This window comes from Schistocerca gregaria, chromosome 3, assembly GCF_023897955.1.
Source record: "Schistocerca gregaria isolate iqSchGreg1 chromosome 3, iqSchGreg1.2, whole genome shotgun sequence".
Taxonomy (NCBI): Eukaryota; Metazoa; Arthropoda; class Insecta; order Orthoptera; family Acrididae; genus Schistocerca; species Schistocerca gregaria.
In genome coordinates, this window is record NC_064922.1 from 402,523,528 (window position 1) to 402,535,927 (window position 12,400).

General features: G+C 44.8%; 1 protein-coding gene across 3 annotated transcripts in view; it reads left to right on the plus strand.

The window, feature by feature from the left end:
• LOC126356171 (teneurin-a) overlaps positions 1-12,400 on the plus strand; it is a 2,471,974-nt gene that overhangs the window by 2,065,278 nt on the left and 394,296 nt on the right. For 2 of the 3 annotated variants that reach the window (XM_050006927.1, XM_050006928.1), the window contains exon 2: positions 6,441-6,912. The exons of the other annotated variant lie outside the window; for it this stretch is intronic. In XM_050006927.1, coding sequence (XP_049862884.1) covers positions 6,854-6,912 — 59 coding nt within the window. In that variant the 5' untranslated portion in view covers positions 6,441-6,853. The remainder of the gene's footprint in view (positions 1-6,440; positions 6,913-12,400) is intronic. 3 annotated transcript variants of the gene reach the window in all.

Consider the following 12,400-nt stretch of genomic DNA (forward strand, 5'->3'; position numbering starts at 1 on the left):
GTCTTTGCTTTTCTTGTTCCTCTCTGGTAAGACCGGGCCACCTACCACCTCAGTACCTCTCTCCCACTCTCTTTTTCTCATCTCTCTCTCTCTCTCTCTCTCTCTCTCTCTCTCTCGTTCTCCGCATCTCTATGGGAACACAAAATGAATCGACTCTTGTTGCTCACAGCAGCATTATTATTCCGAGCACGGCGACCGCTGGGCGCTCAGTGTGGCGATTTGATTCCACCCTCGTAAAAGTCGGCTGTAATAGGAAGACGAGCAAGATCGCAGACGCCAGCTGGAAAGTAAACAGTTGAAGACGGCGCAGCAGAAGTGGACGGAAGAGGTAGAGGGAGAGGCGAGGGAAAAAAAGAGAAACGAGGAATAAACGTAGCTTGTAAAAGTTCATAAATGCGACCGTGCGGAAGGCCCAAGTGACTGGGCCGTAGCGGGCGGAATGAGCGGCCAAGCATAGGAAAAAAGAAAGAGGGAACAAATAGACGCCCACGGTGGTAGAGACAGCGTGGATTCTCGGCGATATCGTCCGTTTCTTTACGAGATGGATCCGCCCCTCTTCCGCGCCCTGGGAAGAGACGACAGAGCTCGTGAAACCGTAGAAGTGCTCTGCAGGTGCGTGAAATTAACGGTGTCCCACGTGCCGTCGCTTGGATACCGTACTCGGCGTGCGTCGGTGCGAATTAAAACGCTCCCTGTTCACCGGGTCGCCTTGGTTCAACGTGCAATTCGTCCACTAAGGCAGTCTTCGTGCGGGAGCGGTCGGTTGGTACGCAGCGGGAGGGAGCGGGGGATATAAACGAAAATGAGATGGAAAGGGGAAAGTAGTAATACTGTGGGAGAAGAGCGCCGTTTGCAGACTGCATAAAATATCAGATAGGCTGCCCTTACCGGATGCCACGGGAACCTCGGCAGTTCCCGCCGCTGCTCTGCGGCCCCCTGTTTAGCCCCGCAGAATTACAAGCCGGTGGCCACCGCAAACGAGCCCACTAGACCGTGCGAGAATTTCAAGCTTTCGTCGCGAGTGACTTTAAGTGCTTCTGCTTCGTGTGAATTACTGGCTAACTGCCACTGTTGTGTCCAAATACCTTTTTTTTCTTTTCTAGGGCTTGTTAAAATACGCCAGCCTCTGTTGTAGCACAGATTGCTAGCACACGTCTGTGCGGTGGTGATTGATTTCGTGATAGCCAGTTCCAATTCTACTGGTGAAAGAAATTGAAGGGAGGAAGTACTAACCATCGATTTAGTAAGCATTAGTCTGATCACATAATCTGCAGTGTTTTCGAATCTACCACATGCTGATAACAAATAGTTACCTATCTATTGCTGGAAAGCAACTTCTTCTTCATAAATTGCTTTGTGTTATTGTGTTATTTATGTCCTCATCTTTGAATTTAACAAAACTTCTAACATGTAATAACTCAAAATACGCCGTTGTGGGTTAGCACTTTCTTCCACCTACCCCTTCAATTTTCATAGCTAGAATCTGTTTAGGAAGATATTGTGGCTTACAGTTTGTGACCACCAGATGTGGCTGCTTAGGTTTTCCCGACGTAGTCTGTTTGTCGGGTCTGCAGCCGGATCCCAAAATTAAATTGACATATTTCGGCGTTCAAAGTGGCCGCAATCTTCAGATGCTAAACGGAATTGCTGCAATGCAGAGCCATTGACCTTTAGGTGAAGATCCCAGTTTCCATTCACAGTTTGGTACACAACTGTAGTCTGCCAGTAACTTTCAGATGAGCGCACACTCCGATGCAGAGTGAAAATTCAATCCGGGAACGATCTCCGAGACTGCGCCCTGCGCACTCCTCGGCAGTAGCCTATCTTTCAAGAACGCTTGTCCTGCAATGTATGCATGATTAATCCTGTGGCAATGGCAGATATGAGTTGAAGTACTGGCGGAAGTGAAGTTGTGATGGCCGGTCGTATCATCCTTAACAGCTCAATTCAAAAATGGCTCTGAGCACTATGGGACTCAACTGCTGTGGTCATCAGTCCCCTAGAACTTAGAACTACTTAAACCTAACTAACCTAAGGACATCACACACACCCATGCCCGAGGCAGGATTCGAACCTGCGACCGTAGCAGCAGCGCGGCTCCGAACTGGAGCGCCTAGAACCGCACGACCACCGCGGCCGGCACAGCTCAATTGGTAGAGCATTTGACCAGATTCGACTCCCAGTCCATCACACAGTTTTAATCTGCCAGGAAGTTTGAAATCAGTGCACACTACGCTGCAGAGTGAAAATTAGTTTTGGCCACTAAATCTTCTGCGGACCAAGTCACAAGCGTTGTGAGGTGACACATGTTAAAAAGGAGTACCACGTCATAAAAAAAGGAAACGTGTAGTGTCGGCTAGTGACATTAACTGTTAATCGAATCTTTATCGCCTCCTTAAGGATGATAACCGCCAGCTGTTGTGTCTTCACATTTCTTCCAGTGTCTCCTTGTTAAACTGAGCTCGGTCACAGTGGTCTACGGAATCCATTCGCGTATAAAATTCCAAGTTCCGGTGGTAAAGCTCTAATACCCCAAACAGTTCGTACGATCTATGATAGGCGTATCAAGCATGTACAAGACTTCGAAAACTTGGAAAACTACGAAGATGAGTACTGTGTAACTGAGGGTCACCAGATGAAACACGAGGACACGCAGCAGCTCGGTACTCGGACAGTATCCTTAAGGATGGTATATATTAGTCGTAAATGCTTCCGGCGTTTCAGAAGACGCCTAAGCGAAAACTACAAGACTTTAAATAACGAATAAATTGCCCCTCAACATATAGTGGAGAGACTGAGTCGCAGACAGGCACAAGCGAAAAAGTAAGCTTTCGGCCAAGAGGCCTTCTTCCACACACTCATGCAAACACAACCCGCACACACGTGACCACTATCTCTGGCTCCCGAGGCTAGACTCAGAGACTTGAGTCTGGCATCGGCAACCAGAGACAGTCATCATGTGTGTGAGTAGCGTTTGGGTGAAAGCGTTTGTGTATGTTGTCTTATTCAGAACAAAGCCTTTTCGGCGAAAGCTTACCTGTTTAACTTCGTTTCCTTGTGCCCATCTGCGACTCACCATCTTCACTATATGGTAAATAGCAATGTATCTTTTTCTTAATACTGTCATTGTTCCATCGCTGATTTTCCATTCTTTGAAGACTAAAAATATGACACTTATCAATGGTTAGAGCGTATACATAAGTTTCGATTCACTATGGGCGCCGCTGTGAAGTTGCAGAGCGCAACACTGGCGGACACGCTTGTTAAAGTATGCAGACAAATCATCCACTCAGTACTGTTGCATCGAATGAGTTCGTGCCTGCAGACAGACAACCCTACGAATAATTTCCAATGTCGGCTTCTGTCATTGCGTCTTCCCGGGCGGCAGCAACAGCAACAACAGCAGCAGCTGCAATGACCAGCGCACACGTATTGACATTTGCCGCGTCGAAAAAAGTGCCCATACTGAGCACCTGAAGCCTGAGTTAAAAACTTGGACAGCAGCCCTACCTACAGATATGTGTTTATTTTCTGTGCGTTTTTCAGTTTTCCCACAGTTGTCTCCTGAAACTCCAAAAGTACCAATGAATAATTCTGTAGACTAGATTAACAGATAATCTCATTAACCAAGACGATGAGTTTGCTTCGAGCAAGACGTGGAATTCTGGCTTAGCAAGTATCGCCTCACAACATTTGTGTCCCAATCAGCAGCAGATTTAATGGCTCTTGCCTTAACATGCGATATATCGATACTGCCACCCCCCTCCTCGCCCCAAACCCGACCACAAGCTTTCGTAAATACATGGTGTTTAAGTGCTGTATGTGCACTCTGCTAATAGGGCAGCACTGACGGCTTCAGGTGCATGCGGGGAATGCTCTATTTAGGAACGACCTCTCTGGCGTTTCAGCCGTTCAGCTTCGTATCTGAAGATAGCGGTCAGTTGAAACGTCGAAACGTCATACCAGTTTGCTTGCGGAATCCGGTTGCAAGTGCCACAAATATATCCTCCAATAATTAGATTTGGCGCCAACGTCCAGGTTCAATTTCAGACACCTCCGCAATGACGTGGAGTGAGGACACGTAACAGTATTCATTGTGACCTGAGCGTTGCATGAGGATATTAAGTTCGGCAGCCGCCTTCGTGCTATTCGAGAGCGGCAGACTATGTGTCTGCACTGGATTGCAAACTATTCTGTCGCTTCATCCAGAACTTCACGAATACAGGAGTGCACTGTACAAGCAACCACAGTCATCGTGGCGACACAGATACATACAATACGTCATAACAGGTCGGAAAAAGGCAACTGCAAACCACCTCCACTGAAACATTGATCAGAATGGCGAGCATGGAAACGGGAGCCCTATGCTGAACGGCGGCATAGAAATAAGCTGTGTTATCTACCATTTAACGTAATCAGTATTCTTACTAATGTTCCTCCATCATATATATCGAGATAATCTGTGGTCATAGATGAAAGTTCTGAGACTTCGTGACGTCTCCATGACACCATTCAGCAAGGTACATAGCCAATAACACACGACCTATTAGTGCGAGAGTTAACTCTAGACGATGAGGACAGAGGAAGTCGTGGCGCCGCAAGAAAACTGCGAGGCGTTTACCCAATATTCCCGTTCACTGACAGGCTAAGATAGCGGTTGGCCAACTAAGAAGTGCCCAGGAATGCTAGCGCCACGGGGGTGGCACTCAGAAATTCAGGTTCTGATATAATTAGAGATGATTTAGGAGCCATGTGACAACTACCGGAGGAGTTGATATATATACAGGGTGCTCCTCCAATGTTTACCAATCTGAAAAACTACTTGTGCAGAATCAAAATAAAAAAAAGGTATCAAGCAAATATGCTTCAGCTACGAGGGGGACATGAACCTGCAAGACTGTCTTTCTTGTAACTTTATTCGTTGCGAAGATACGAAAAGCAGTACGTCTCTCGTAAATATCATCCTATATTTTTTATTTGATATTCCACTTCCTCTTCTCAAGGCCTGTGTACTGGTCACTTAAACACCATGCGAAAATCTGTCTGCAGAAGTGGAACAGGTCCCTTTTTACAAATTTTACAGGAAAGACTAAAAACTGCTTTGTACACAATCTCTTAAGCGAAATTATTCTATATTTTTTCTAAAAAATATATGACTGTAGGGTCCTTTAGATTATGTAATTTTTATCCACCTATTATTAGTAGCAAACTATGTGGAGCCTAAATTAAAGACCTTATATTTTAAGAATACAGATTTATATTACATACGTTCCGCAAAGTAAATACATTTTAACATTATTACATTGAAATAAGTTCTAGGACTCGAACATTCTCTTCAGTTTCATCTCGTACTGTTGTCAGGTTTGTCAAAATTTCATTCCAAAACTGCATAATTTCTTCCGGAATGTAAATTATACTTCATACAATTTCATTCATTCTTAAGATGTCTCTGAGTAGTTTCGCTTCGTGGGCAGGTTCCTTAAATAGAAGTTATCAGTTGGCAGGCCACTGATGTTTATCTTACGTGGAGTTGACTGTGGTGTATCTTTGCTGAAACTAAATTGGTGATTGACAGGGGAAAGAAATCTTTTCCTTGTTTTTCAGACATTTTCCATAAGAATCGTTACTAAGGCAAGTTTTCTGTAGAATTTTGCCACGAAGTATTGTAGTGTGTAAATTCTTCTCTTTTCATGAGAACAACACTAAATATGCCTTCATTCTGTGAAGGATTCAATGTGAGCTCAGTCACCTCACTAATAGTGTAATACCACTCCTGTTTTGTCAGATTTCTCAAGATAATGCCAAAATGCCTACATTGTTTACTACAAAAAGGGAATAAGCCAGGAGATGATCCCTTTCTGCAGAAAGCTGTTAATTATACATGTCACTATAGGCGCTTTAATGATTTTGGAAGAGTTCCGTATCTATAGTAAGTGATGCGTCTACCTCCCCCACCCCCACCCCCCACCCCCACCCCACCGCCACTCCCCCGTGGACTTCTTTGATTCAATAAAACATATTTTGAAAATTTTGGAAGTATTTCGTTTCCGTAGTTTGCTGTTCATGTACAAAAGGATTCAGTCCTCTGAATATTTTTTTGCGGTAAGGATTCTGAATGTCAATATACGAGCTGTGACTGCCATATAACGCATTAACAGTCGGAAGAAATGATTACGCAAACTCAGATGAAAGGAATCGCTTTCCAGGGAACCGTTGGCAGGCAAACTTGCACGCAGTCGGCAGAATAGTCGGAAAGTGTAGCGCAGCACGCGTCAACAGGCACAAACTGCAGCCAGACATGCACAGCGAAGGTGGGGCGCCAACACAACTGCAGCGCAGATAACATTCCAGGCGTACTTCGGCGAGCTCTGCATTGCGGTCGGGCGGGCAGTCAGCGTATCGCACGGACGGTCAAACCTGAGCGCGTTCCTCCTTTCCAGGTAGCGACACAGTCCTCTACGGCGTCCGTCGCACTCGGCAGCGGTTGACGTCCGCCGTCGGTGATCGGCATCCTTTAGGCGCGGCGGTCCGTAGCGTGATCAGAAGGGAGCGCTCACACACACACACACACACACACACAACAGTAGACCGCTCGTTAGCCCGCGTCGCTATCTCAAACGCGGCGGGCCAATCACTGACCACATCACACTACACCGAGCGGAGAGGGCGCAATCGTGTGCGTGTGTACTAGCGGAGAACGGCCACTGTGCGGGGAACCCCCTCTCCCATGGAATCGTGAGGCCGCGCGGCCCGCGCGCATTGTTGCGAAAGCGCTGCAGGAGCAGCAGCAGCGGCCACGCGCTGGCTCGGGACCCGCCATGAACCGCCGCCTGTGAACATTGTCGACTTCATCATGTTGCGCGACCTGGGGCCGGCGCCCGCGCCCCCACCGCCTCCGCCGCACCGTAAGAGGTAAGTGCCCAGCCAGCCTCCCTGCGTATTCAAGCGTTTCATGTTCGTTTTTTCCGCACCTAGCAATACGACATAGAGAAAAGGTGCCTAATATGAGACACACTTTTCTAAACCCATTTGAAAGACATAAAAGTAAGTGCAATTGTATTTTTATGATGGTAATAAGATCTTACAATATTTAATTTTATCACACAATTATCGTATTTGCAAAAATAAACAATCTTTCAGAGTAGTTATTAAATCTTCACAAACAAGGCACTTCATAGAAATGAGATCAAGGTATCCTAATATGAGCCGGCCGCCGTGGTCTCGCGGTTCTAGGCGCGCAGTCCGGAACCGTGCGACTGCTACGGTCGCAGGTTCGAATCCTGCCTCGGGCATGGATGTGTGTGATGTCCTTAGGTTAGTTAGATTTAAGTAGTTCTAAGTTCTAGGGGACTGATGACCACAGCAGTTGAGTCCCATAGTGCTCAGAGCCATTTGAACCATTTGAACCTAATATGAGACAGTAATAATATTTTTCTTTAATTATTTTATTACAGAATAATGACTTATGAATACACAATTTTTACATGTTCATTCATTTCTGTTATCCTTCACTCATTTCACACTACTTAGGTTTATATTTACGACATCCGGGGCAAACAAAATTGTCTTCTGTGACACCGCAATCTTCATGAGCCGAGCGACAACATTTCGTGCACTGTGCCCATTTCTCCCCGAGTTTGTCTTCAGAAAAGCGCCCAGTACAGAACAGACACTCTGCGCCAACGTCATCACTGCTGTCTGGCTCCCCACTGTCATCAAGATGGACATCGGATGCCGAGTCACTAGACGATTCTTCTGCTTTAGGTCTACGATTGGAAGATTTTCCACTCTTCTCCCAAATAACTTTCTCGCTGCTTTCTTAGCTTCAGCCCCTGATATCTTCTGTTTAGATTCTTGCAATTGCTTCACGTAAGGAGTTGAAGTAAGTACCGCAGCAGAGCACGAACGCGATGTTTGACCTATTTGACTAACTCGTGGTTGTTTTTCGATTTGTGGGAGAGGTCTGATGTCTGCCGAACTGACACCTTCGTTTTTGGCATCTCTTTCTTGAAGAGCGTTAGCATGGCGATGAATTGAAAATTCATGTTCCCTAAAGATGTTTCTGTTCCATGGGATGAGACCTTTTTTTCTGAAGGCATTCACAGATGCTTACATTTTTGCTCCTTGGTTGTAAGCTGCCCCAAATAACTATTACTAATGGGGTGATAACACGACCTGGGTTACTTGCCAACCACGTTTCTATCTCTTGGGCATAGTAGGTTTTCAAAGGCCCCATAAATCGGACGTCACGTGGCTGCATGTTACACGTTGAGTGAGGTGGCAAACATACAATGGTTCAAATGGCTCTGAGCACTATGGAACTCAACTGCTGTGGTCATTAGTCCCCTAGAACTTAGAACTACTTAAACCTAACTAACCTAAGGACATCACACACATCCATGCCCGAGGCAGGATTCGAACCTGCGACCGTAGCAGTAGCACGGTTCCGGACTGCGCGCCTAGAACCGCGAGACCACCGCGGCCGGCAAACATACAATATGAACATTATTTTCACGTGCTTCATCTAACACATCGAGAATCTTTGCGTGGGAATAATGCCCATCAAGAATCAAAGTGACAGGGTCATTTGAAGATGGCTTTACATGACTCACAAAATGACCAAACCACTGAGTAAAAACATGAGTTTGTATCCAGACACTTGGATTACAAGCTGATATTGATCCTGCAGTTTCACCGTCCATCAAGTTCCAGAAAACATTCCAATTTCTGATCATAAGACTAGTCAAAGTAAACCCTGTTCATCATAATTTAATCGAATTAAAATAAACGCAGTTGCCAAAATTTTACTACAATAAATAATGAAATATTGTTCTCTTATAATAGTATTGCGTACATTACAAATAAAAAATCGTGAGAGAACGAGTTCCCCCAATATGCATTAGGTATCGTAATATGCGACACTGTCGCGTATTTGGATCCCCATACTATCGCATATTAGGAATTTCGCCATCTTACACAAAAAATTACCCACTTGCTAACAACGTTCGTTGGACAATAAACCTAGTTTTCAATAATTATAGGTAATACCGTTACAAATAACAACAATAAAATAGTGCAGTAATATCCACTCACCTTTCAGCTGAAATATTGTCTCAACACCGATGTCGCAAAAACTCCAAACACAAGAAATTTTGTATCAACCTCTAAGTACTGTGTCCGGCTCAACTATGGCGTCCTGTTCGCTGTGTCGTCGTCTGGCACGCAATAGACGTGTTTAAGAAACTCTCCACCAGAGTGCAACCCCTAACATGAGCACAGTTGGGGTGTCTCATATTAACGAACTATCGCATAATAGGCACCTTTCCTCTACCCACCCCACTGACCCACCTTTTTCCCCGACGTCACCAGTCTTTCGACTAGTGTGATGCTGGCCTCCACCTTTTTCTATCTTGCACAAATCTTTTCATTGCTGTAACTACTACACCCAAACGTCTTCTACAATCTATTAATGTGTTTTATTCTGGATGTTCCCCCATTTGCATGTATTTGATAAACGATACCATGCACACGACGAGCCGTACTTCGTAAGTATTTATTTTACAACAGGTATTTCGATATACACCCGTTTTCACTGGCATCTCATATTGAGGATAAACAAACATATTTAGGCATCCATAAGCCGATAGCTGTACAAGGGTGATGCACTTGAGGACAATATTATGGAAATCGAATAGGATGTAGATGAAGATGAAATGGGAGATACGATATTGCGTGAAGAGTTTGACAGAGCACTGAAAGACCTAAGTCGAAACAAGGCCCCGGGAGTAGACAACATTCCGTTAGAACTACTGACGGCCTTGGGAGAGCCAGTCCTGACAAAACTCTACTATCTGGTGAGCAAGACGTATGAGACAGGCGAAATACCCTCAGACTTCAAGAAGAATATAATAATACCATCCCCAAAGAAAGCAGGTGCTTACAGATGTGAAAATTACCGAACAATCAGTTTAATAAGAGATGGATGCAAAATACTAACGCTAATTCCTTACAGACGAGTGGAAAAACTGGTAGAAGCCGACCTCGGGGAAGATCAGTTTGGATTCCGTAGAAATATTGGAACACGTGAGGCAATACTCGCCCTACGACTTATCGTAGAAGCTAGATTAAGGAAAGGCAAACCTACGTTTCTAGCATTTATAGACTTAGAGAAAACTTTTGACAATGTTGACTGGAATACTCTTTTCCAAATTCTGAAGGTGGCAGGGGTAAAATCCAGGGAGCGAAAGGCTATTTACAATTTGTACAGAAACCAGATGGCAGTTATAAGAGTCGAGGGGCATGAAAGGGAAGCAGTGGTTGGGAAGAGAGTGAGACAGGGTTGTAGCCTGTCCCCGATGTTATTCAATCTGTATATAGAGCAAGCAGTAAATGAAACAAAACAAAAATTCGGTGCTGGTATTAAAATCCATGGAGAAGTAATAAAAACTTTGAGGTTCGCCGATGACATTGTAATTCGATCCGAGACAGCAAAGAACTTGGAAGAGCAGTTGAACGGAATGGACAGTGTATTGAAAGGAGGACATAAGATGAACATCAATAAAAGCAAAACGAGGATAATGGAATGTAGTCGAATTAAGTCGGGTGATGCTGAGGGAATTAGATTAGGAAATGAGACACTTAAAGTAGTAAAGGAGTTTTGCTATTTGGGGAGCAAAATAACTGATGATGGTCGAAGTAGAGAAGATATAAAATGTAGACTGGCAATAGCAAGAAAAGCGTTTCTGAAGAAGAGAAATTTGTTAACATCGAGTATAGATTTAAGTGTTAGGAAGTCGTTTCTGAAAATATTTGTAATTAGTGTAGCCATGTATGCAAGTGAAATGTGGATGATAAATAATTTTGACAAGAAGAGAATAGCAGCTTTTGAAATGTGGTGCTACAGAAGAATGCTGAAGATTAGATGGGTAGATCATATAACTAATGAGGAGGTATTGAATAGAATTGGGGAGGTGTTTGTAGCACAACTTGACTAGAAGATGAAATCGTTTGGTAGGACATGTTCTAGGCATCAGGGGATCACAAATTTAGCATTGGAGGGCAAGGTGGAGGGTAAAAATCGTAGAGGGACACCAAGAGATGAATACACTAAACAGATACAGAAGGATGTAGGTTACAGTAGGTACTGGGAGATGAAGAAGCTTGCACAGGATAGAGCAGCATGGAGAGCTGCATCAAACCAGTCTCCGGACTGAAGACAACAACAACAACAACAACAACAAGCCGATAGCACAAGAACACTTTGTGTACACGGTCCACTCACAATAATGTGACCACTGTCTATGTTCGGCGTCAGCAAGAAATACCACTCACAGACGGCAGGTCGCAGAACTACCTGCTTAGAGTATACAAAGCGTGTGGGGGGATGCGGAAAACAGTGCCGTCATGGTGGTAATGCGGGAACAGGCGATTTTCTGACGTCCAAAAGGGCACGATCGTTGGCATTCAGGCCAAAGATGGAAGCATTTCCAAAACGACTAAGCTTGTTAAAATTGTTCATTTGCTGCTGTAGTTAAAGACTACAATGCATGGCAAAATGACGTTATATAGAACCAGCGCCGAGGCAATTGTGCTTCACCCCGGTCACAGATGACAAGGCTGAACGATGACTGCCGTGATGTGTACAAGAGAACATACGTGAAACTTCTGAGCGACTGTCCACCCAGATGAACCAAAGGGCTACCAGTAATATGTCCTCAACGACCGTTCAGGCGCCTGGTCCATGTACTTACGCTGACTGCTTTTCATCGGCGACGAAGACTGGTATCTGCACGCCTATGCAGGGATTGGACATTCGCTGAGTGGAAACAGGTGGCATTTTCAGATAATCACGTTTTATGCTCCGTCAGACAGATGGCCGTTGGCGTATATGGGACTACAACAATAGTCGTAAGAGGCCAAGCCGAAGGAGGAACGGTTATGATTTGGGAAATATTTCCGAAGCATTCCTTGGATGATCTTGTTATCCTGGAAGGCACAACAGTTCGTTACAACCATTCATCTACCTTTGGGGGCACCCCTTCACGCAGGTTGTTTTTCCTCTACGCCGCGGCATCTACCAGTACGATAATGCAACATGTGACGCAGCTCGCAGTGTACGTGCCTGATTCGAAATGCACCAGTATGAGTTTAACATACTCTGCTGGCCACCGGCCTCCTCGGTTTCAAAACCAGTTGAGAATCTGTGCATGACTGTGTGTGATGTCCTTAGGTTTAAGTAGTTCTAAGTTCTAGGGGACTGATGACCACAGCAGTTGAGTCCCATAGTGCTCAGAGCCTTTTTTTTTTTTTTTTTTTTTTTTTTTTTTTTTTTTTTTTTTTTTTTTTGAGAATCTGTGGGACCACCTCGATCGGGCTTTTCGCGTCATGGTTCCTAAGTCGA